Genomic DNA, 27344 nt, shown 5'->3' on the forward strand with positions numbered 1-27344 from the left:
TGCTGCACTCCCATTTCTTGATCAATTGCAGGTACTATATTGTCCTTTTTTTCTGGATGAGGAGGAAGACCCCACTGGCAGAAGAGTAGGATTAGCTAGAAAAGTTTGGAAACTTCAAGTGCTATCTTCTACTGATGCCCTGTGCAAAGAGCTATACTTGGGCAATCATGCTGTGGATGCAGATAAAACTGCAGCCATATAAATAAAATAAGTGCTCAATGTGCAAATGAAGTTAGAGTTGACACTTGTGCTTATAGTGCATGACCATACCACATAGAATGGTTAATATAACAACAACAATAAATAAAATAATAAAGTTTGTCACAGTTTGGTCACTTATTTGACCCAGGCAGCAAGAAAAAAGTTTTTATCTCTGCTTGACACAATAAAGGCCTTTCTTATTATGAAAAAGATATGAGTGGGAAGGGAACAAGATTTCAGCATGAGGAATTTGGAACAATTACTGTAGTCTAACTGTGAGTCTTTGCACTCCATTTCAGTGTGTCTCCATGTCATGTCATGTCGCTTTCCCCTGTACCACGTAGCAAAAATATGGCTTTCTTCTCTGGCAGAACTGTTGCTTTCTGCTACCTTCTCTCTTCTCTGGCTTTGCATTGTCACTCCCATCTCTGTCTAGAACTCTGCTACCAAAACTATTAAATCTCTCTTGATTCAGACCATCTGACACCTCTCAGATTCCCACACTGTCTACACCCTAATTGAGCAGCACAAACATCTTGACCTTACCTTCAAAATCCTTCATGGCCTTTCCCCCTCACCACTTGGATCCCAATACTTCTCTTCAGTTCTCCATCACCACTAGCCTCAGCTGCTTGAAGGTCTACTGCACCTTTCAACAACTCTGCCCTTTATCCTTGCTGTCCCTTGTGCTTGGAACACTCTTCCAGAACACAAAAGTGATGTCACTTCTCCCTGCTCCTGAAAATCCCATTTTCATCTTCAAAAATCCATCTTTTCCATTACACGTTTGGCTTCACTCCTTACTCTGTAAACTGTAATACATATCAATAATATTATTTGGTGTAACTTTTAATTCCTATAAAATGGTTAGGTTATAAAGCATGGACAAGAACTCTCGTCTTTGATCCTCTTTAATGAAAATGAAGAGCTATCTCACCATTTAGTGGTGTGCAATTCTTATATTCAATTTTTTAAAAGGCAGATGCATTGCTCCTTTAGAACCCTTTATTTGCCTTAAAAATAATTGTCTGAAATGTAGCCCACTTGTCTAGGTCTCTCTGGATGCCCCATGAGCATACAGTCTATCCAAACGTACAAGGGCTCTTCCACTGATGTTAATGGAAGGGGAAGCTGGATCTGATGGCCCAGGGAGAATGTGTTTAGGACTGGAGTGCCTCCATTATGCTGATGTGAGAGACAAAATTGTTTTAGTGATACATTTAACCTTGCTGATGCAGGAATATAGAAGTGCTTGGGATCTGCATTATGCATTTACTAGCTGACCCCACACAAAGCATCTGTGTGCTCTTTGGGGCCAGCGGTTACCTCTTCCCCTCCACCTTCTGCCCCAGTCTCCACTTCCAGGCCTAGCCACCTCTCCTCCCCACCTCCACTTCTGCCCCCCAACTTTCTCCCCCCCCCCAGGCCTTGCCTCCGCGGCTGGGCTGGGCCCACTGCTTCCTCTGGCCTCTGTGGCCAGGCCTGCCGTGGCGACCAGTTCTCCTGAGTGTGCCTCAGCCAATCAGGCCTGTCCGCCGCCCAGCCAATCAGCTGGGCGCTGGGACGCACATTCCAAGGCACACCCAGGAGAATTATATATATAGATGAAGGTTACTAAGTTCCATCCTGCATAATCTCACCTATGAAGGTAAAGGAGAGCAGAGATTGCTTCATCCTGCTCCATTAACACTAGCATAGGAACATAGGAAGCTGCTGTATATTGAGTCAGACCATTGGTCCATCTAACTTAGTACTGTCTACCCAGACTGGCAGCAGCTTCTCCAAGGTTGGAGTCAGGAATCTCTCTTAGACCTATCTTGGAGAAGCCAGAGAAGGAACTTGAAACTTTCTGCTCTTCCCAGAGTGGCTCCATCCCCTGAGGGGAGTATTTTACAGTGCTCACACATCAAGTCTCCCATTCAAATGCAACCAGGGCAGACCCTGCTTAGCTAGGGGGATAAGTCATGCTTGCTACCACAAGACCTGTTCTCCTCTCCCAAAGCAGGTTGGCTTTGCCTCATGTCCAAGTGCCCAGTTGCCAGGTTCTCCACAATTTTATCAGACAGAATAAATAACATCTAAAGAATTCAGCTCTCAGAGGTCTCAGGGTCTTGAACTTTGTTCTTCCAGCTCCTTAAAGAGGAGCTTAGTTCAGTGAGACACCCAAGCTTAGAAGAAGCAACAACAGCCAGGAGCCCTCTTCAGGGCTGTGCTGGTATTGAAGCTGCAGCTGACATTCTCCAGTAAATCACCAGTAAATAACTTTAGATTCAGGCAGGTCCAAGATAAAGATGGATGTTAGATCTTGCTCAGACAACAAAGAAGCTTTATAGTCTGCTTATCTTTTATGATTCAGATCCTCAGTATTAGCTTCTTTTAGGGTTGTTGCCTACTACAGGTGAAACTCGGAAAATTAGAATATCGTGCAAAAGTCCATTAATTTCAGTAATGCAAATTAAAAGGTGAAACTGATATATGAGACAGACGCATTACATGCAAAGCGAGATAAGTCAAGCCTTAGTTATAATTGTGATGATCATGGTGTACAGCTCATGAAAACCCCAAATCCACAATCCCAGAAAATTAGAATATTACATGGAACCAAGAAGACAAGGATTGTAGAACAGAACAATATCGGACCTCTGAAAAGTATAAGCATGCATATGTATTCAGTACTTGGTTTGGGCCCTTTTGCAGCAATTACTGCCTCAGTGCGGCGTGGCATGGATGCTATCAGCCTGTGGCACTGATGAGGTATTATGGAAGACTAGGATGCTTCATTAGCGGCCTTCAGCAATTCTTCATTGTTTGGTCTCATGTCTCTCATCCTTCTCTTGGCAATGCCCCATAGATTCTCTATGGGGTCAGGTCAGGCGAGTTTGCTGGCCAATCAAGCACAGTACATTGTATACTTTTCAGAGGTCTGATATTGTTCTATTCTACAATCCTTGTCTTCTTGGTTCCATGTAATATTCTAATTTTCTGGGATTGTGGATTTGGGGTTTTCATGAGCTGTACGCCATGATCATCACAATTATAACAAATTAAGGCTTGACTTATCTCGCTTTGCATGTAATGCGTCTGTCTCATATATCAGTTTCACCTTTTAATTTGCATTACTGAAATTAATGGACTTTTGCACGATATTCTAATTTTCCGAGTTTCACCTGTATTTGTTCCACCCCAGATCCATTCCGTTGCCCCAGTCTTCTGTTTTGTCTCTATTGTTTCTGATTTCTTCACTTCTCCAGATAGACTACACCAGACAGAACTGTCATGGATGCCATTTAAGGAGAACATGAGAGGCAGACCCCTTCAGCCTGTCTGAACCCACATGTGATTTAATCATGAGGAACACCCATATCTCTGGTTATTATGAAATTAAAAACAGGTACCATAACACATTAGTGTCCACTTCTTCTTTACAGTTTAATCTTTAATATATCCAAAAGCAGCTCTTCGAACTTTACTTTGACTCTTGGCCACATCCTGCACTGAAATCTTTCTTGGCCTTTAAATGGTGTCCATAATGTCCACCCGTGTCCCTGCTAATCACATAAGTAGCCTTATCTAGTTTGTATTATGGATTCCCTGGATCAAACACAGTAATGACTGTGTATCCCAGTTCTTAATATCACATTATATTGCAGTGTTGCAAAATGCACTTTTCTGGCAAGACACTATTTCTACATGTGGTTTTTTTTTTAAAGAATGCTAATACAAATAAAGCAACTGGAATTTCTTTGCATACAATCAAAGGACCATTGCCTTGAAAAAGCACGCTTAAGCCACACATGAATGGAAGGACACCTCATCGGACCTTTAGTTAGCTTCATGAAAGCAGCATTTGTTGTTGATATCACACCAGTCAAATGCCAAGTGGATATCATTATTCTTCAGTCTTTGCAAAAAATAAAATAAAAAAATCACCTCACTATAATAGCTTTCAAAAGACTAAGAAAAGAAATACTAGAAAATGTATGTACTTAAAATGATGTACTCGGTTAATGGTGCCGTCTTATGGTGATATCTTCACTTCTGTGTATATATAATAGTCATATCTCCAGAATTAACAGTAATACACCATGTTTTAATATGCTTTTAGGAGCACATTATACCTCTTGAAAAATGTAAACAGTAGATTATTATTTTAAAAAACAGCTAAAACAAATATATATATATAAATAATAGTTAATTGCTAATCATAGAATATGAGTACAATATTTAAAAGAAATATTAAAGGAGATATTGGGTTTCCTTCAGGGGCGTAACTACCATTAGGCAAGGGGGAGGCGGCTGCCTGGGGCCCCCCACGCCTTGAGGGGCCCCCCAGAGGCAAGTCACATGTGAAGTGAGTGTGTGTGTATCAGCGAGGGGCCCATTTTAAAATTTTGTCTCTGGGCCCACTCCAGCCTTGTTACGCCCCTGGTTTCCTTTCTCCCCAGCCTATTAGATAATCCAATCAAAAATCCACTAGTTCCACAAAGTTACATGATCATGATAGATGTCAGCAGCTGATTATTAATTGTAATTTACATTATTGTTATTTTGTTTGCATGTTGAAGCCAACGACCACCCTCAGCATTCATCTCTCATCATTTTTGGCTGAGCAGCCTGGCAGGTGCTGGGAGGAGTGAACACAGATGGGTCACTTATCCCGAGTTTTAGATCAAAGAAGCGGGTGGAGGTTGTCACGCTGTAATTCTTGGTGTAAGTTTCCTGAACTGGGTAACAATCCTTGACTGTGTAAACTCCAACCCAGGTTTCAACTGTAATGAAGCAAAAGTATAACTATTTTTATGGGATAAGCATGAACAATGTTCAAGTTTTTATTATGCTGACAAGAAGAATATGTTTATTTCTCTGACCTCAAATTAAAACTTAATGTTAGAGTCTTCAAGCCCACCTACTCTGGAAATAGCTCGCATTAAGGAGAATGCTTTGCAAGAAACGATTTCAGAATTGTAGTCCAAAAAGAGACACATCCTTGGCTTCCATTTTAAGCTATTTTTCAATTTCATTAATGTTAAATTAGCATTTCTGAGATCCACTCTAAATGATATGAGATCCAAATGATATGAAATAATAATAAGATCTGAGTGCCACAAGTATCTGCATTACATCTGAAATGCACAGGCAAAGAACATAAAAACAGCTTTGCTGGATTAGACCAATGGTCAATATAGCCCAGCATCTTATTTCCTGTAGCAGCCAACTAGATGCCTTCAGGAAGCCCACAAGCAAGGTATGGAAAAAATAAGCCTCCATTGTTATTGCCCCTCAGCAACTGCTATTCATTGTCATACTTTTGAACATATAGAACCATTAATAGATCTATTTTCCATGAATTTTAACCCCTCTTTAAAGCCATTTAGGCCAGCGGCCATTGCCAAATCTTTCAGTAGTGAATTCCATTATGTGTTTTGTGAAGAAGTACTTTCTCCTATCTGTCCTGAATCTGTTGTCAATCAATTTAATCAGGTCACCTATTACTATGGGAGAGGGAGGGGGAAATGTCCACTTTCTTTACACTATGCACGATATTTATAAACCTTACTTATGTCTCCTGTTTCACGACTTAGTCATCTTTTATCTAAACTGAAAGGCTTCAAATGCTTTGGAAATTTGGAAGGGAAGAGAAATGTTACACTTCTGTATCCCAGCTCAGGGATCATTTGTTTGTTTGTTTTAATTAAGATGTGAAATAACCTTTAGTGGAAATAAGCAGCAAGTCCAGGGTGTGTTTGTAAATCAACACTAGTTAACATAAATACTTTTGTTAGAATTTAGAGATCTCTTTTTTAATAAGAACATTGGTAAGGTTTGTTTGGGGGCAGAGTATCTGGGTTGAGATAAATAAATAAATAAAGATTAATAAATAAACCAATAAATGGCAGGCGGATCGGTCAGTAAAATGGTGGGCGGATCAGACAGGAAGCAGCAAGGCTGAGTATGGAGTATTTCACTTAGGTGGACCCCCAAAGGGGAGATCTTAGACTTACAGTTTTCTTTGACCCCTCCTCCACTTCTTTAAGTGTTTCGTCTTCGTTGCCGCTTTCTTATGTGGCTTGAGAGTAACAGCAGCAGAGACCGCCTGGCCCAAAATGCCCACCTGCTTGCTCTGAGGGAGAGCACGCCCATGCTGAGGCGATGCAGAGCATGGCCTTTCGAGAGCTGAAGGGGTTTATTATTGAAACAAACAGCCAATTCGTCAAATTCCTAAACAGAAAAACTATTTTGATAGATTTGTAAAAATATCAGAAACTCCCTTCCCATCCTTGTACACAAGAAGAAAAAGATGAAAAGAAGGGAGGAAGGGGGAGGACTAGCCTGAAGAAACTTCGAAAATTGAGCAGGAGCTCTTTCCTGAAGCTGTCTACCAGAGCAAGACAGGACTGGAAATGGGGCTTGACTGACACCTAGCTGAGCTACAGGAAGTAGCCTACCTAAAATTTGATTGGTCCTGTCTCAGAGCATGCACAGGTTGATATCCCATCACAGAGAATGACCTCCCTATACCGTGGAAAAAAGATTAATAAATAAACCAACAAATACTTACGTTTCCTAGCTGGTTTTCTGTCAGACCATTCCTGTACTATAATTTGGTCTCCAGGTCCTCCAATGTAGTATTGATCTTCATAGGTTGAGTTGTCAGGAATATCATAAGGATCCCATGGTTCACTCAAAGCAACCTTGGAGCACAGTTGTGTAACTTGCTCAATCTGAAACATCACTGCATCTTTATAGATATAGATATATTCAAAAAATCTGGGGGGAAATGGGGAGAGAGGAATTAATACCCATGAATTCTTGTTCATATAGAACCAGATGGGATTTAGGACATAGTTGCACCCCAGACATAAACAAGTTTGAAAGAGTCCTTGGAACTGTGGTTTTGTGAGAAGGGCTAGAGATGTCTAACACAGGAATCTTAACACTGTCACTAAACTACAATACCTAGGATTTGTTCTGATAAACCAATGACAGTTTCCCCCCTAAGTGATAGCTAATTACCATATCTCTTGGCTTCAGTTTTTCCATCTTTTGGTTAGATAAGTCAGGCATTGTGGCCAGAAAATTGCAAACTGTAGGCTATGATGTAAATGTGCATCCTTCATCCAGAATTCTGCCATCTCAGGGCTGATCTGAATAAGATGCACACACAATGAGGTCAGGGTGTTACATCACTAGAGGACATCCAGTCACACTTTTAGGGCATTCCTTCATCACATGAGGTGGCTGTTCATTTGAATCTACACACAGTGTTTAAAATACCTGTTTAAACAGGTATTTGGAGTGCATGTAGAGGAATGATTCTGATGAACACCACTTCACATGATCAAGGGACACCCCAACAGCACTTTGGAATGTCCTCTGGTCATTTCAGGGTGGGTGTGCTCTCGACATGATCTCTACTTTATCGTGGGTGCTCACAGACCCAGTACATGCCAATGAGCGACGATCCAAGACATTTTGCTGCCTGAGGTGAAAAACAATATGGCACCCCCACCCCCACATCTGCATGTAGGTGCTCAGCATTTTCAGGCCATGTTGTCAAGGCAGTGGTGGCAACATGTGAGCACTCTCACTTTATGCCTCCAAGCCAGGCAGTGATGGCAGGCAGATGAGAAACAACTGAGAGCCTGAATCCATTTATAGTTTTTTTTCTTCCAAAAGTGAATGATTAACCATTTAATAATATAAGTTTAATCCTTTACATAAAAGGGGGTGGGGTGTTAATTAAACAGCCCGATTGTGACTATTATCATCATTTATCATCATCATCCTTTATTACCGTCACTGGCTAGAAATGGTATAACTCAACAGATTAATAACAAATTCCATACATGTCAACTAAAATGCTAACATAGTTAAAACATAGTTGGAAATTTAGCCAAGAAGGCAGCTCTATGGAAATTACTATTCGAAGATAAGTAACAATTTATGAATTATCCCATCCATCTAATCACACATATCTATCTAGCTACACCTCTGTCTAAACACACTGAACACACTAAACCAATACCATTAATGTAAGTGTTGATTAGTTGGACTGATAACTAATAATCATATTGTCTGATGATACCCCACTAGTGTTAACTTCAGAACTGCCATCACATAGGAGTAGAGGCCACCTTATGGCAAACCCTACTTGCAGTGAGGCAAATCTTGGCTACACTGGAAGAAATCCTATCATTCTGGTCAGACAATAAATAAATAGAAGGCATCTGAATGACCTTTGCTGGTCAATGACCGAATAAACTTATAACTGGAATCTGAATGACCTGGAAGGTTTGTTTTAAAAAGGTAAAATATAGTCATGTCCCTATAAAAATTACTGTAAAGAATTACATGGGCTGATTTTTCTATGGCCACTGAACTACAAGGGCAGAGATGCTCAACATATGGTAAGTTCCTGAATCTCCCTTCCAGCTCTGTAGTATGGAGAATATTAAAGCATGCTGGTGACAGGACTTTGTGATATTTTGGAATCATGATCTGACTAAGGTACCTAGCTGGCTTATAGAAAATTAGTTGGCTACCTAAAAAAATATCCTTTGGAATAAGGCTCCAATCAGTTTGACGGTCCAGTTCTAATTTTCATTGTCTGATTTAGCTGGCATATAGCCCATCTAAATATGCATGAATGAAACCACATGACTGCAACCTCTCCTCCAATGATCTTTTCCAATTCGAGAAGAAGCTGTCGACTATAACCAGGGATGCTAATCCTAAAGGGTAAAAGTTTAATTTTAACCAAAAGTCAAATATACGGGTCCAAAAGCTGGACTGCACCTTGTGTATTCCAGCCTCCAAATGGAGCATGACATTTGGCACACACTTTACTACTTGAAATATAGACCTCAGGAATTTAGCTTGCACAGCTTCTAACAATGCCCGGTTGGCATAAGGGCCTAGTTGGGCTCCAAACAGGAGTTGATCCTTTACCTTACACAATTGCAGCCAGGATGCACTGAGCACCCCTAGAGTGATAAAAAGATTGCATAGCTGTTGCAGACCTCTGAGCATTTTGGGTCACATGGTCCAAATGGAAATGCCTTGCTGAGGCAAGGAAAACTACTCCAAGGTATTTAAAGCATTTGACCTGCTCTAACTTGTGTCCATTTAGCACCCAATTATGTAACTTTGGTTTTTTCACAAGATTGTGACCATTAGTTAACATGTATGGGGGCGGGCTTGAAAAGTGGCTCTTACAGCTGGCTCTTACATGCAGCTCAATAAAGCACCACTCCAATAGGATTAGACTGGAGATAATATGGGAATGGCTGAAAATGTGGTCACTTCCCATATCATTGCTGCATTTCCCTTTCCTCTTAGGCTGGGCCATAACATACAGGTAGTCAAATTCACTGAGCGATTAAGTGGAAGTACTTGGAATTGAGTCCACTTAGTCACAATAAATTCAATTGGCTTAAATCCAAGGATGAGGATAATGGAAGTGAGCAAGCAGCTCCCTTTTGGAAAGGGAGGGGCAGGACTCTTGTTTGGGGCAGAACATTGCAGCCCTTTTGTTTGGGGGCTCATCTAAAAGCAGGAGTCACCCCAAGTGTATTGCCTATTTACTTAACTATGGTTGGGTAAAACAGTCTGATATATATCTGATATGGCATTATTTAATGCATTATCTGTTAATAATGCTGCACAAAAGATCTATAAACAACTGTGCCTGAAGAACTGACTTCCTCTACTATTGCAGATTGGCTAAAAAATACTTTTCTATTTTTAAGAAACAAAAAGTCTAATTGTAATTGTATTAAGGAAACAGGTGTGACTAAAAATCAAGACTGACACATTTATTTTTCACCCAAGGACAGGCCCAAGAAATAGTAGCAAGGGGGACGAGACCTGTAAATAATATTGGGTTAAAAATACAGCCCTGTTGCTTTTAAAAGCTTTCTGTTGCTTAGGAAAAGGTCATTGGACCTATTGAACATGTTTAGACAACCCCAAGTGGATTTAAATATGTCTTTACCATGTCCTAGCCGACATGAATACAGAAGCAAGTCAGGTAAACCCTTCTAAAGTCTCTGAGACCTTCTCGAAAACAAAGTCTTAAATATGTATTGCAGGAGTGCTGTTTCAGACTTCACTTGGAGGTAGGAGGCTATAATTAGAGAAAAATTCAGTGGCCAAGAATAGAGAAAATATTCAGTATTTCAATATTCAGAAAATATACTTCCCCAAAGAAGTAAAGTTGTAATGGTTACTTTTAACATTTTATATTAAGCAGAGGCAATTGCATTGCTGCCCTCCCTAAACTGTACTCCTATGTACAACAAGCTAAGGGGTAGGGGAGCGAACGCTACAGCTCACTTTGATTTCTTTAATCATCATTAAATTATCTCATTTATAATTATTTGCATATTTTACTTATAATCTCCATAACAAATAGCATTAGTACATTTTCTTTGTCATGATAGAACTTCAGATGCTTAACGGTATCTCCAAAAATGAACAAGCTGAGAACAGGATTAAACCACTCTGAGGTGCAAATGAGACAACTGCCCCACTCACTATGCCCTACAAGGGTTCCAAAATCTGTTGCAGCTGGAGCCCCTGGTGGTGCAGTGGTAAAACTGCCGCCCTGTAACCAGAAGGTTACAAGTTCGATCCTGACCAGGGGCTCAAGGTTGACTCAGCCTTCCATCCTTCCGAGGTCGGTAAAATGAGTACCCAGAATGTTGGGGGCAATATGCTAAATCATTGTAAACCGCTTAGAGAGCTCCGGCTATAAAGCGGTATATAAATGTAAGTGCTATTGCTATTGCTATTGTCCACCCACTACACCTGACCATCTCTGTTCCTACTGCCAGGTTTTATGGTCACATAGCTTATTGCTCTAGCCAGGTCGTAGCCATTTTGTCAGGTTCAGAAGAAAAGGGTTGAAGCACAGTTGCTACATAACCATAACCTACAATTCCCTAACCACCTTCAGCCTAAGAAGCAAAGTACTTAGTAAAATTGAGAGTGAGAAAGTAAAACAACCAGTAGGGCAGAGAAAACCAGGGTGTAATCAGAACCACAGAAGTGAAGGAAAGCAAAGGATTTCTCTACTGTGTAATTCTTCCTAATCCCTTTTTTGAATTTTGCAGTGAATGTTCCAAGATGAAATAAGTCAGATCTTCATTATTTTTCAAGTAGAGGCCTCTTTGGCAAAAAAAACCCCCCAAAAACCCAAAACAACACCCTTCAATGTGAGAGCCGTTTCCCAATGCATGCTCTGTGCTTTTCTCAAAGGCAGGGGGTCCCTTTAAAATAAACTGAACCCTGTTGAGCTCCATCACCATCTTGGAAGGTGCACACAGAGGCTGGGAAGTATAGTCCTTCCTAGTGCTTTCCCCATAAAACTCAATGGGGAAAGTGCTGTGAAAGACTACACTTCCCATCTCCTCATGCACACCTTCCAAGATAGTACTGGAGCTCAGTAGGGCTCAGTTTATCCCACCAGCACTCGGAAGCACAGTGTGGTGGAAATGATCTCCACTGTGCAGTGTATTTCAGTTTGGCTGAAGTTTTGCATAGGGTTGTGTGTTTTGGTTCTTTTTTGTTTTGTTTTTGGCCCTAATCCGAAACACCCCCATTTTGCTCTTTATTCAAAATCAGCCAATCCGAAACACCCCAATTTTGTTCTTTGTTCAAAATTGCAAAATCTGAATCCGAAACATTTTGGATTTAAAAATGTGGTCCTGGGGCAAAACTAGTGGGTGGGGGTGGTAGTGCCCAATGGGTGGAAGCTACCACCCACATTTCAGAGGAATTGGGCAAAGGGCTGATTTTTGGTGAATTTTTGAAGTTTAAGATTTTTCCCATAGGGAATAATGGAGGTTTCAGAAAAAGTATAGCTTCACATCGGGAGGAAAGGGGGTGGCCTAGAGCAGAGTAGGGTGGATGGTAGTGCCCAGTGGGGGCAAGGAAGCTGCCAGAACTATTTCAAAGGAATTGGGCAGAGGGATGATTTTTAAAAATTTAATGGAGTTTATGCATCTTTAAGGTTCTTCCTAATAGGGAATGATGGAGGTTTCAGCAGCCCCATTACTCCACGTGGTGAGGAATTAGGGTGGCCCAGAGCGAGTGGTGGTGTACAGCACATAGAGTGCCAACCACCCCCATGGGTTGCTAACCCATAGGGTACTGGGTTCTGTTGTTTCTGTGATGTTTTGAGTGTAGATTCTCTGGTAGCATATGAGAATAGATTCATGGTTTGTCATTGAAAATATCATATGCTACCAGAGAATCTATAGGCTGGGCTCAGGCTGGAAACAAGGCAGGCATAGGTAATGGCATGACATCTCTCAAGGAGAGGAGAGCTGGTCTTGTGGTAGCAAGCATGACTTGTCCCCATAGCTAAGCAGGGTCTGCCCTGGTTGCATATGAATGGGTGACTTGATGTGTGAGCACTGCAAGATATTCCCCTCAGGGAATGAAGCTGCTCTGGGAAGAGCAGAAGGTTTCAAGTTCCCTCCCTGGCTTCTCCAAGATAGGGCTGAGAGAGATTCCTACCTGCAACCTTGGAGAAGCTGCTGCCAGTCTATGAAGACAATACTGAGCTAGATAGACCAAATGGTCTGACTCAGTATATGGCAGTTTCCTATGTTCCTGTGTTCCTAAGGGGGTGAAAAAAATTCTTCTGGAACAAAAAAGCAATGCAGCAGATAAATCCATTCCCATGCAGTAGCCATAGCAGGCTGGCAGGCTGGGCTCAGGCTGGCAACAAGGCAGGCAGGTTTAGGCAATGGCATGGCATCATCATGGCAACTTGAGGCATGCCAGGCAATACAAACTAGTTCTCTCTCTCTCTCTCTCTCTCTCTCTCTCTCTCTCTCTCTCTCTCTTCAATGAGGCAGAAAAGCAGAAGGGCAAATGAGTAACTAACTTGTTGAATGAATTGAACGTTGAATAAATCAAATAAATAAATAAATAAACCCCTCCTTGAAGTCCCCCACACACACCCTTGCCCCTTCTTCAACCCTTCCCCTGACGAATGTGGGGTCAGTAAAGAGTGACAAGAGGCAAAAGAGCCAATGGAGAACAAGGAGGGAATCGTCAACAGGTCATCCCATGCTTTAGGTCACTGATTGGAAGGCTGGAAGGGCGGGAAATTCAAAGAGATGTCAAACACAAAATGGAGAAGGGCTCAAAGATTGCCACAAAATGGAGGTCTGAAACAACAGAACGTTTTGTAGCCGAAACAGGGACGTTTTGTTTTGTGTACAAAGCTTTCGGATTTGGAAAATTGGTGTTTTGTCTACAAAACACCATTCGAATACAAAACGTTTTGTACCTGAAACGTTTTGCACATCCCTATTTCGCACAAATCTAAGAAACAATTAGTCAGAAATCCATCACTTGTTCCTGGGTTTTGCAATAAAGAACTCTCAAATAGCAGGAAGCAAGATCAATTGAATGTTTTGTTTGAGTGAGGATGGTTGATTACAACTCCCAGCGGCTTTCATCCAATGATTACTGGTGCTTAATGATTCCACTAGTCTTTAGGGGTGTGCATGAATGGTCTGCCACAAACCAGGCCAGTTTGAGGGGCTTGATCACAAACCAGACTGGGCTACAGGAAGGCTGGCTGGTCTGTGATTGAACCAAACCGAGCCCAGTCTGTGGTGGACCAGTTGACTGTGGTTCAACGGTTTGAATGGCTATACTTGTAAAGGGGAATCCACTGAGGAACCTCATGCTCGGAGGCCAGGTCAGTTCCAGATTCGTGCCACTGCCATGTGGACGGGCTGCTGGGGGGAGCGCCGTGCACACACTGGGTCTAGGCCAGGGGGCCTTTGAGGAGTGGCAGTACCACTACCGCAGCAGCCACCAGATTGTAAAGTCCCTTACATCTACTTTTAAAGGTGCCCTCTTGCCGCCGCCAGCCATGCCTTAGAAGCCTTTTCAAGGATTCACCTTTGCTTGTAAAGGGGAATCCTCACCAGATTCCCCTTTACAAGCACAGCCCCTCGAACCATCAAACCAGTTCAAGCTGGTTTGGTCAAACAGACCATTCCAGCTGGCTGGTTCGGCCAAACCAGTTTGTGGAGCCATGGTCTGGTCCAAATTTGGACCAAACCGCAAAAACCACTCTGTGCGCACCCCTACTAGTCTTTAACTAGTATTAATTTTTGCATTTTTATGCACCAGACAATACACTTCCTTCCATTTTCATGGTTCTAAACGATACACAAGGTTTTCTGATTATCACTGATATTATTTTTCTTCCTCTGCATGGCAATTATTAAACTTCTTTGAACTCCCCCCCCCCTTTTAGTAGAGACCTTAGGAAAGGACATGTTTGTATCTTCTACTTGAGTACATTGTTTCAAGAACCTGACGCCTGCAACATGCTCGTAACAGATTCAGTTTCAGACACATTCCTCCCATCTCCCATACTTCCCACTTCAATCAAAAGTCTGCACACAACTTTCAGCAGCTCGTTTTAGGTCTCCCAACACCTGCTACTATTTACTGCTTCCCTTCCAGCAACCTTACTAGAGAGAGTTCAAAAATCTATATTTATTGTATTCTCTCTCCAAATATAATCATGAGGCCAAGAATATTCATTATAATCCCAGCTGCTGAAACCAACCTATAACAGGAGACAAAACCACAGGTTTAAACTAGTGTTTGGAACGCATGTAGAGTGGCCGCTTGGATGAACAGCCCACATGATAAAGGGAGGGTACTGGGGCATGCACGGAAGATGTCACGATGGGCATGCACTCCATGTGCCCCCCTTTTAATAGTGTGGGCCAGGGAAGTATTGTTTGAACAATAGGGAGGAGAACTGGTCTTGTGGTAGCAAGCATGACTTGTCCCCTTAAGCTAAGCAGGGTCTGCCCTGGTTACATATGAAAGAGAGACTAGAAGTATGAGCACTGTAAGATATTCCCCTCAGGGGATGGAGCAGCTCTGGGAAGAGCATCAAGGTTCCAAGTTCCCTCCTTGGCTTCTCCAGGATAGGGCTGAGAGAGATTCCTGCCTGCAACCTTGGAGAAGCTGCTGCCAGTCTGTGAAGACAATACTGAGCTAGATGGACCCATGGTCTGACTCAGTATATGGCAGCTTCCTGTGTTCCTATGTTGAATCCGCCCCAAATATTGCTTATTATCAGGTAAAATCTCATCCTAGAGCACCATCACCATGACTTCAGAGCAGGGGTGCACAACTCAAAAGCCCAAGTGGGCCAAAGCCAAATGTGACTTGCTGTGGGGGGGGGGGCTGAGATCAATTTCCAGCACATTAATTACTATATGCAAATTAATTATTAAAGAATTAATCAAAGTGAGGGAGCAGGGTTGGAAGCAGGGAGAAAGACGAGGCGAAAAATGGATGGTATCAGTAGGCTCTGGTGCAGGCAGCATCTGGTCTGAAGTGGCTAAAACTCCACTGAGGCACTGCTGCTCATCAGCAGGCAGGCCAAGAATTCTTCAAGGGTCTTGCTGTTGCTTCAGGATATTCCTCCCTGAGGGCCAGCAAAAAAGTCCCTGTGGGCCGGATCTGACCCCCCGGCCTTATGTTGTGTGTCCCTGGCCTTGGGACAGTGCTTAGGCTCTTGGCCACTTACTGCAAGCACAATCACTTGGTAATTAACTTCCAGAAATCCAAAGCGATGGTCTTTGCCAAGAGGCCTCAGAGATATAATTGGCATATAGAAGGTCATCGTAGAGAGCAGGTCAATAGTTTTAAATATCTGGGTGTGGTTTTTCATGCCACTGAGTCATGGAAGGCCCAAGTGGACTACATTGCCCAACAGGCACAAAGAAGCACTTCAGCAACATTAAAATTCTTTCACTCCAAAAGTGGGGAGGTTATCCCTGCAGCGTTAAAGTTATTTGCTGCTAAATCATTGGCCCAACTTTTGTATGGTGCACAATTGGGGCCCCTACCAGTGTTCCCTCTAACAGGGATTCCTGATGTTGTTGACTATAATAATCCCCAAGCAAATTGCAGCTGGGGATGCTGGGAGTTATAGTCAACAACATCTGGGAATCCCTGTTAGAGGGAACACTGGCCCCTACCCTAATTATAGACCACTGGAGATCATCCAATCTAAGTTTATTAGAGCAGTATTCAGGGCCCCTCAGTGTATCTCCAATGCAGCGTTGAGGTTGGAAACGAGCTTCCAGAGAGTGGAAACAAAAGCATGGATTTTAATCCTCAATTATTGGCTTAGGGTCCATTTCTCCCCTCTGGGATTGATCTCTCTTATGTTGACTGACAGGTTTCAATCCACCTGGACACGAACACTGATGGGTAAACTGTCATCACTTGGCCTCTCTGCTGAACATTTGTCATTACTAAATTACAGTCAAGCCAAGTAGATCCTCAAACAGAGGGTGTTGTACATTGAACATCAGAATGATTTAAGCTCCATCCCGGAGACCATAAGAGGGCACCTTGGTGACTTTGACTGGGAATCTGCTATCTATCCATTATCTTCTTTACCGTGCCATCCCAGGGTATTCCTCAGAGCAAGATATGATGCCTTACCGCCAGCAGTTTTATCTGGAAGGTTTTTGAAAACCCCTCTGGCCAGCTGGTTTTGCCCCTGTGGCTCAGGTGAGGTTGAATCTGTCCACCATGTGCTGCTGTTTTGCCCTTTTTATAATGATAGCCAGTGCAGACTTATTTCTCCCTTGCTATCACACTTTCCCGGCCAGACTGCAGAATTTTACGCCACATTCCTCCTTGCAGATAAGAAACCTACCACCTACAGTACAAGGCTGCCAAATTTTGTTTAGCTGCTGTTAAGATCCATCAACAGCTAATTTCCAGCCCTTCCTTTTAGGTGCTATTATAAGAGGCTTCTATGTTGATGTATTCTGTATGATTTAATTCTTATCTGAATGCAGTATCATCTGTTTGTGTATATAACTGATCAATGATCATAATAAAGCTATTCATTCATTCATTCACTCACTAGCATCGCACTGTCCAGTAACTGAAAATGATAAACTCTCAGTGCCAGTTAATATACTCAGGAGAATCAAGCAGTAAAATTGTTCTTAGCCTGTACCACTTCAAACTGCAAGTGGAGTTATATGGCATACTCCTCTTATGGGATCAGACTGGATCACTTTAAGTCTGTGACTCCTGTGGATGTGGACAAGCTGCTTCAGACTGTACATCCTACCACCTGTTCTCTACTCATTTCATCTGCCAATAGTACTATCAGAGAGGATCTGGTACATATTATAAATGCTTCTCTGAGGGAGGGCAGAATGCCTCCTTCCCTTAATGAGGCTATTATTAGACCTTATTTGAAGAGACCTGCACTGGATCTATCAGAGTTAGCCAGTTATTGTTGTTGTTTATTTACGATCTTAGATCAAACATCAATATATGCAGAATATACACAGTAAAAAGAAAATAATGGAAACAAAGTCTAAAATGTCATCAAATATATAAAATCAGGAATCTTTGACAGTAACCAGTTGCCGTGCTCTAGCTTCTCTTAGTTTGGTCAATGTGTAACAAAATTTAGCAACCGCCAGGGATATTGTTGGGTCCCTGTCTTCTAATAAGCATATAAGAATTGTCTCCACTGAGTGGCTTTGGAGATCTTTCAGATACTGAGATAAAAATAAATCTCTCTCATCTGTATAAAGTGGGCAGTGTAACAGTAAATGCGTCAGTGTTTCGGGAGCAGCTCCGCAAAGGCATAGTCTCTCCTCATAGGGTTTTCTCTCAAATTTCCCTACTAGCATCGCTGAGGGTAAAGCATTCAAGCGAGCTCTTGTAAACGCCCAGCGCAGCTTTGGTGAATAGATTGTATAGAAATAGGAGGCTGTGACCCAGTCTTTCTTAGTGCTTAGGGATTGTAGCGGCCTATTTACGGAGGCCCTTTCCTCCTGGAAATTTATATCCCTAAGCCTTTGTTTGACTAGGGATCTTGCTGTTGACTCGCCCTGTTCTAACAATTGTACTGGGCAGAAGCCCATCTTCCGGAGTCTTTCCTCAACCATCATACACCAACGGGGTTGTGGGGTAGCGGCAAGGAGATGAGGTATAAGTCCTGCCGGGTAAAGATAAGTCTTAATCCAATACAGGATTATGAGCAGCCAGGCCCTGGTCTCCAATTTCCATAGCCCAATCTCCAGCCGTATTAAGGAGTTCGGGACACATTTTGGTACCCCCAATAGTGATCTCAGAAAGCCCGATTGTACTTTTTCTAAAGCTTGTAAGTCTTTTGGTGGTCTAACCTGAATCCCATATAGCAGCTGAGGTATCACTTTAGCCTGAAAGGCTTTATTAGCTGCCGGAATATAGCCACCACCTTGTGCCCAGAAAAATTTCCTGATTGCCATGGAAGTTCGAGTGGCATTCAATTTAGCGGCACTGGTGTGCGTAGAGGTACCACCATTAAACTGGAACACCACCCCCAGGTATCTGTAAGACTTCACCTGCTCCACTCTGGCACCAGCTATGGACCATCTAAAAACCCGTTGCTTCTTTGCAAATCTCACGATTTTAGTTTTGGTGTAGTTAATTTCCAGAAATTCCTCATTGCAGAACAAACTCAAGCATTCTAACGCTCTTTTTAGACCAACTCTGGTCTGTGACAATAAGGCTGTGTCATCTGCATACATCAGGATAGGTAGACACCTGTCCCCTATCTTTGGCGCGTGAGTTTCAACTTGCCGTAGATGGGTGATTAGACCATTTACATAGAAATTGAAAAGAGCTGGGGCTAGTATGCATCCCTGCCGGACCCCCCTTTCTACAGGGATCTCTCTGGATAATTGGCCATTGTGGTCACATTTTACTCTCAGACTCGTGTTCTCGTAGAGTTTATATATTAGAGATAGCAATCTCTTGTCGATAGAAGAGTTTGCAAATTTCTCCCACAGAGCATCCCTGGATATTGAGTCAAAGGCACTCTTAAAGTCTATAAAGGCGACATATAACGGCGCCTTTCTGCCCTCAACGTATTTCTCTATTAAACTCTGGAGGACCAAACAGTGATCCATCACAGATCTTCCTTTTCTGAATCCCGCTTGTTCTTGTTCTAGGATGTTTTCTTTCTCCATCCAGTCCAACAATTTTGAGTTTAGATGTTTAGCGTATAGCTTACCAATTATGCTTAATAGACTTATGGGTCTATAATTTGACGGGTCATCAGACGGGCCTTTTTTGTGAATTGGAACGACAATTGCCTGTCCCCAGCCATTGGGCATATTTGTTGTTCGGTCTATATGAGTGAATATGGAGGCTAAGAGCGGAGCCCACCAGCTAACATTGGCCCTTAAGAAATCGGGGGGAATGTAGTCTTTACCTGGAGATTTTCCTCTCTTTAGCTGTCCAATCAGATTCTCCACTTCTTCAGTGGTAACTGGAGGCCATACAGGCAATTCCTCCGGGGGGATGCTGGGCCGAGATGGAAAGGTTAAGTGTGCTTGTGGGGCAGCATAGATTTTGGTGAAATGATTTACCCATCTTTCCTCTGGCACTGGAATTTGTCTGGGGAACGAATTAACCCCGGATACTAAGCGCCAAAAACTGGCTTCATCCTTTTTATTAAGGGCCGTTATAAGTTCTGACCATTGTCTTTCTTTCAGGGCCTCCTTTTTGGCTTTAATCAGAGACTTGTAACTTCCCTTATATTGTTTGAATTTCGTGTCTAGAGATAAGGTATTATTTATTTTGCGGTCAGCCGAGAGTTGTAACAGTACTTTTTTCACCTTTTTACAGTCCTGGTCAAGTTAGCCAGTTATAGACCAATCTTCTCCAATCTTCCATGGATGGGCAAGGTGATTGAGAGGGTGCTGGCCTCTCAGCTCCAGGCAATCTTGGCAGAAACAGATTATCTAGACCCATTTCAAACTGGTTTTCGGGTGTACTGTGCAGTTGAGACTGCCTTCGTTGGCCTGATGGATTATCTCCAGTTGGGTTTTGACAGAGGGAGTGTGACTCTGTTGATCCTTTTGGATCTCTCAGTGGCTTTCAACGCCATCAACCAAGGTATCCTTCTGGGTCGCCTAGAGAGTTAGGATTGAGTGGCACTGTTTTACAGTGGTTCCGTTCCTACCTCTCTGGCAGATACCAGATGGTGTCACTTGGAGATGTTGCTCTGCAAAGCAGGAGTTAATGTACTGAATTCCACAAGACTCTATACTGCTTCCAATGCTTTTTAATATCTACATGAAACCGCTGGGAGAGATCATCAGGAGATTTGGTGCCAGGTGTTATCAATAAGCCAATGACACCCAAATCTATTTTTTCATATCAACTTCATTAAGTAATGAATGCCTGCTTGGAGGTGGTAATGGGCTGGATGAGGGATAACAAACTGAAACTGAATCCAGATAAGATGGAGGTACTGACTGTGGGGGGTCAGAACTCGAGAAATGGTTTAGATCTCCCTGTACTGGATGGGGTTATACTCCCCCAGAATGAACAAGTACTCCTGGGATCCAAAACTCTCTCTGGACTCTCAGGTTGAGGCAGCGGTTGGGGTGCTTTTATCAGGTTTGGCTGATACATCAGCTATGCCCATTTCTGGAGGAAAATTCCCTTAAACAGTGGTACATATGCTGGTAAGCTCCAGGCTTAACTACTGTAATTCACTCTACGTGGGGCTGCCTTTATACCTAGTCCAGAAACTACAATTGGTGTAGAATACGGCAGCCAGATTGGTCTCAGGGATAACTCAAAGAGACCATATAACACTGATCTTAAAATAACTTCACTGGCTGCTGATATATTTCCGAGTGAAATACAAAGTGTTGGTTATTACCTATAAGGCCCTGAATGGCTTGGGTCCAGGGTATTTAAGATAGTGCCTCCTTTGTCATGAACCCTCCCACCTATTAAGATCATCTGTGGAGGTCTGGTTATGGCTACCACTGGCTTGTTTGGTGGATACTTGGGACCGGGCCTTCTCTGTGGCTGTCCTGGGGCTCCGGAATGCACTTCCTGTTAAAAGCAGAGTTTCTCCATCTCTGTTTTTTAAAAAGACCCTTAAGACGTACCTGTTTTCTCAGGCTTTTAATTAATTTTAATTGGTTTTATATCATAATTGTTTCTGTCATTTATCCTGTTTTTATATTTATTGTATTTTAATTTTGTGTGCACTGCCTAGGGATGCACATATTAGGTGGTATACAAGTAGAAGGCTAGACTGAACCCTTCTTCCTGACATAATAATCTTCTATGATCATGAAGTTGTTATTGTGTGTGTGTGTGTGTGTGTGTGTTTAATTAAGGAGCATTCAGACATGCAATACCCAATCTATACCCTAAAGTGGCTCAGTCCAGGAAAACGTTACTACTAAGTTTGACTGATTTTATAAGCTTGCCCTCTGAGTTAAAAAAATACATTGTGCTAAATACTTATAGGGAATGCTTTGTTTTTTAAAAATTCTATACTGATAGGGATTCTAGTATTCCATATCCTATTCCTTCAAACTCCCAGCCACAAACCAATTCTCCACATTATTATGTGCCAAGCCGCATTTACTGATGTTTGAGAAAGAAGTGCCAGATAGCTGGCAAATTCTGTCTTCCATTAAACTGTGTAGAGAGAGAGTCACATGCTTGAGTGCTTAGCTGGATAAGGGCCAGAATGACTCAACATCTTGCAAGATCAAAGTTTCCCAGAATTTTCTTGTATAATGCTAAATAATGCTCTGTGCAAATTTTATTTCCCCCCACTCCCTTTCAAAACTGAAGCCAGTTAAAACAACAACGCTGTTTAGTCAGTGTTTTCACAAAGACCAAGAACAAAGGGTCTAGCTACACTATCTACTACCATAAGATAGTCTTGTTATACCTGGGTTTACTTCAACTTTCTATAAAACATATACACATTCCATTTTTGGATGCCAAGGGGACTCCATAGTAACTAGTATACATCAGTCATAAAATACATATATCTGCTTTTAAAGTAAAAAAAAAAAAGACTCTTATAATATGTGGTCGAAATATGTATATGCATATGTGGTGGAAAGAGAGTCAAAGCCCTTGACAAAATCAGGGGCTCTTGACTCATTTCTCTTTCATCCCGGAAATGATGATTATAGGAACATAGGAAGCTGCCGTATATTGAGTCAGACCATTGGTCTATCTAGCTCAGTATTGTCTTCACAGACTGGCAGCAGCTTCTCCAAGGTTGCAGGCAGGAATCTCTCTCAGCCCTATCTTGGAGAAGCCAGGGAGGAAACTTGAAACCTTCTGCTCTTCCCAGAGCAGCTTCATCCCCTGAAGGGAATATCTTGCAGTGCTCACACATCAAGTCACCCATTCATATGCAACCAGGGCAGACCCTGCTTAGCTATGGGGACAAGTCATGCTTGCTACCACAAGACCAGCTCAATAGAAAGTTATCTCCAGTAGGCAGTGGTGGATGGAATTCACAGTTCCACACAATGGCCTGTGAGAGACTCAAGACAGTCAGCAAAGGCGAGCAATTAAAACTCATGGAAAGTGTCAATAGTGTAGATCGGGGTTGCTTTCTCTGGATAGTTACCCTGAGACAACAACCTCTGAATCTTGATTGGGCAAACAATCCTTCAGTTGTAATCCTAATCTACTGAAGTTAATATAACTTTTGCCATTGATTTTATTGGGCTCAGAACTGCAGCCATAGGTTAAAGATAATTTCATTTATTGTTAGATGATGCTTTTAGTGGCCAGCCATTCTACATATGGCTGCTGACGCACATGACTGCAGTTGGTTTCCTAAATGCTACTATAATTCTAGGGCAGCCAGGAAGGAGGGCAGGGCTTCTCTGACCTTTTCACAGCAAGCCATTCTTTCTGGTGCTGTTGAAGAATCGTATTGAAGAATGATAATTAACACTAATACATGTATTTTGTATTATTGTTTGTAAGTTGCTTTGAGATCTTATTCAGCTGAATATACCAAATACATTTGTAAAAACAATTGACTATTTAAAAAGACAGGATTGTATGATTTTAACAGAGGTGAAACCAATAACAACAAATATTTATATACCACTTTTCAACAGAAGCTTCCAAAGCGGTTTGCACAGAGAAATAAAAAATAAATAAATAAGATGGATCCTTGTCCCCAAAGGGCTCACAAACTAAAAAGAAACATAAGATAGACACCAGCAACAGTCACTGGAGGTAGATAGGGCCAGTTACTCTCCCCCTGCTAAATAAAGAGAATCACCACGTTAAAAAGGTGCCTCTTTGCTCAGTTAGCAGGGGTTAGAAGGGGCCATTTACCGTTTATATGTCATTAAAGAGTGGCACCTGCCCACGCACTGTTTATTTTGAAAGGTATCCTCTGATCTCCAGATGCAACTACTGCTGTTGCATTTTTGACCATATAGTGCTTCCTATCCATTCAGAAGACAGTTTGACACAAGTATGCAGGCATATTCTAGCAGTGTGTGGTGGGGGATGGATTTGGAACCCTATTAATTCTCTTGGATCTCTCTGCAGCTTTCAATACCATTGAACATGGTATCCTTTGGGATAGGCTGGCCGAGTTGGGTGTCGGCAGCACTGCTTGGAGGTGGTTCTGTTCCTACCTCGAGGCCCATCTCCAAAAGGTGGTGCTGGGAGACTACTGTTCAACCCTTGGCAGTTAGGCTTTGGGGTTCCGCAGGGTTCCATTCTTTCCCCTATGCTGTTTAACATCTACATGAAACCGTTGGGAGATTTGGGCTGAGGTGTCATCAATATGCAGATTACATTCAGTTGTATCTCTTTTTTTCATCAGATGCAGGTGATGCAATGACTGTGCTGAATCGGTGCTTGGATGCAATAATGGACTGGATGAGGGTGAACAAGCTGAGACTCAATCCAGACGAGACAGAACTGAAGTACTGCTGGTCAGTAGATCCTCTGCATGAGTGAATGATGTTCAACCTGTTCTAGATGGGATTGCACTTCCCTTGAAAGACCAGGTTCACAGTTTGAGGGTGCTCATTGATCCAGCAATGTCACTAGAGGCGCAAGTGGCCTCTGTGGCTCATAGCACCTTTTATCAACTTTAGCTGATACTCCAGCTTACCTGGAGAGAGATAGCTTGGCCATAGTTACTCATGCTCTGGTAACCTCTCGCTTAGATTACTGCAATGCATTGTACATGGGGCTGCCTTTGAACAGTTCAGAAACTGCAGCTGGTACAAAATAGGGCTGCAAGATTATTAACTGGGACTGGATGTTTTGAATATATTATGCCAGTGCTTTGTCCGCTGCACTGACTCCCAATCCGTTTCCGGACCTAATTCAAAGTGCTGGTTTAAACCTTTAAAGCTCTAAATGGCTTGTGACCAGGTTACCTGAGAGCTCCTTGCCCCATATATCCCAACCCAGACAAGATCTTCTTCAGAGGCCCTCTGAGTGCCTCTGCCAAATGAGGTGAAGTGGGTGGCTACTAGGGAGCGGACCTTTTCTGTGGTTGTACCCTGTTTATGGAATAGCCTCCCCAGTGAGGTTCACTTGACTCCATCACTTTGTTATTTTAGATGCCAGGTAATGACCTTTTTGCTCACTCAGGCCTTTTAAATTTTGATTTTTAAATTTGATTTTTAAAGAGGTTCTAAATTGCTTTGTATTGTATTTTGGATTTTCTTTTTTCTTTTTGGTCTGTTATGATTTAAGGTGTTGTGTGTTTTTATTTCATGTTTTAATATGTTGTGAGCCACCCAGAGAAAATTTGTTATGGGACAGCTAACAAATAAACTGTGTTGTTGTTTAACCATAGCTCCGTACCTTCCCACTCACTACCAGCACATCTCATTCTCAAATCACATAGTAAATTATACCTGTCCCTATAAATGCTATGGAAAACTCAAATCAGTTTGAGTAACTGCCATAGATGACATTTACAGCAGAGTTGGTCAGAAGAGCAGTCTTGAGACCAGAAACTAATAAATTAGATGGGACTGACTAATGGGGGGTATCAAAATTTTGAGGGTACTTCTACACCAGCTGCTGATTTCATACTCATGCAGTCCAAGACACCTTGATTACTAGGATCCTTTATGCCTTGCTCGCAGACTTACCAGAATCATTTGATTGACCACTGCTGGAAAGAGGACTAGATGGATCTTTAGTCTGATCCATCAATACTCTTCTTATGTTAAGGCTGGAAAGATCTCCGAGGCCATCCCACCTCTTCATGCTTCTTCATGCTCTGCATTTGATATACTGAAACCATCCTGATGAAAGGACATCCAACCAATTAAAAACCTCCCAAAGGGGACAAGTCCACAGCATTTTGTCCCTAAGTCCATTCTCCAAGGCAGCTATACTTTCTTTCCCCCTTTAACTGGGCAAAGAGGCAGCTTTTTAACATTGTGATTATCTTTATTTAGCAGGGGGAGAGTAACTGGCCCTATCCACCTCCGATGACTGTTGCTGGTGTCTATCTTATGTTTCTTTTTAAATTGTGAGCCCTTTGGGGACAGGGATACATCTTATTTATTAATTATTTCTGCTTTGGAAACTTTTCTTGAAAAGCGGTATATAAATGTTATTGTTGTTCAAGGCTTACATATAAAATGTTAAAAGGTGTTTGATATTTTACCATTATGATGTAGTAACTGTGAATTGAGTTTTCTGATTTTTAATTATGTGTTTTGCTACATCATGATTATTTGAGTAAACCATTATGGGAGTCTTTGTTTTATTATGAATTAATGAATTTAAATATGTTGTTTGTCATTTTATTTGCCATGAGCCACTTTGAATATATTTGGATGCAGAACAACAGTATACAAATAAAGGTGATTATGATTATGGGGAAGGAAGAGGAGTGATTTATATCACACTGCCCAATGTAACCTTTTCGGCCACTCCCTTGTACCAGAGAGGAGAATAAAATGTGTAATATTTCAATTTGTTAGTATTATCACTGGGACAGTTTTGCATTTAACATAGATTTTTTTTTAATTGGCACATTATTCTAGGTTTGGGCCAAAAGAAATGCCACACAGAGATATGTATCTATTGCAACTGTTAATCACCCAGAGACGAAAGTTTGGGCGTTATATAAGTTAAATAAATAAATAAATAAATAAATTCAAATCTTTAGAAGTATGAGAGACTAGTGAAAACAGAATCTGGATCTGAGCCGGGTGAGCCCTGGTGGATCCTGAATCCTCACACTCAAGCCTTCATTGAGGTGTCTTTAAGAACCTAAACGGATTAGAACTATTCCTGAGATAAGCAGAGCATAGAGAAGGGCACACTTGACATCCTCTCACTTTTCGAGTGTTTTGCAGCCTTCAAGAGAGAGATGTACAGAAAGGGCTGAGGTAAAAAAAAAGGGGGGGGGAGAGGCAAAAACTATCCACACACAAAACAACGAAAAACGCGCCTTCTTGGCCGTAAGAGCCCTCCCCACCGGGTGAAAGGCGTGGCCAAGCGACAAAGACCCTCCTCCTCGTCCCGCTGCTCGCGCCGGGCTCTGTCTCGCCGTGCTTTTTGACGCTTCTTCAAACACTCACGTCACATACGCTCGGGGGGGGGAGGGGGCACCTACTTCTTGCAAGGGATGAACCCCTTCCTCTCCTCCAGTATCCGGAGACGCTGGTTGGGGCCGTCATAAGACACAGCCGCTCGGGTGTTCCTGCCGGTGTTGTGGTCATACACCACCGTGCGCCCTTCCCACTGCTGCGGGGCCAGGCAGGGGGTGGGGGGCTGAGCACTTGCCAGCTGCCGCGGTGTCCAGCAAGTCAGGCACACGGCGCCGCTGAGCAACAGCAGCCGCAGAAGCCGCTGCTGCTGCTGCGGAGAGCTGCCCCGGAGGTTGGTGCCGCCGCCGTTTGGGGCCATTTCTCGGCCAGGCTCTCCTCCGTTCTTCTAGAGCGCAGTTTCGCTCCCTCAGGCAGCGGGCTAGAGCAAACTAAGAGCTGCTGCGAGGGTCGCTGCGTAGGTTCCTGTGAGACGGCGAGGGCGGCTGGCTTGGCTTGGCTTGGCTTGGCTGGAGAGACCGCGGGGAGCGTAGATTCTGAACGGTGCAGAGAGAAGCTGCTGCTGCTGCTGCAAAAATAGAAAGAGGCAGCAGCTGGACTGGACAGGAACTGCAGAGGGAGCCACTGGCGTCTAAAACGGGCATCCGCGATTTACCCAACAAGCTCTCTGCTTCCTTTGCGCCAGGGAAGAAATACCCGTCCCGGGCCATTTTATTCCTCCCCGCCTTA

General features: G+C 42.6%; 1 protein-coding gene across 1 annotated transcript; it reads right to left on the reverse strand.

The window, feature by feature from the left end:
• Window positions 1–3315: 3315 nt before the first annotated feature.
• On the reverse strand, window positions 3316–27201 carry EPDR1 (ependymin related 1). The gene is made up of 3 exons (XM_053258801.1): window positions 26684–27201; window positions 6761–6969; window positions 3316–4970 (listed from the first exon to the last, which is right to left on the reverse strand). Exons 1-3 carry the CDS (start codon window positions 26974–26976, stop codon window positions 4780–4782), a joined length of 693 nt encoding a protein of 230 aa, XP_053114776.1. The 5' UTR covers window positions 26977–27201; the 3' UTR covers window positions 3316–4779.
• Window positions 27202–27344: the final 143 nt, after the last annotated feature.

The sequence above is a fragment of the Hemicordylus capensis genome, chromosome 6 (assembly GCF_027244095.1).
Source record: "Hemicordylus capensis ecotype Gifberg chromosome 6, rHemCap1.1.pri, whole genome shotgun sequence".
Lineage (NCBI taxonomy): Eukaryota > Metazoa > Chordata > Lepidosauria > Squamata > Cordylidae > Hemicordylus > Hemicordylus capensis.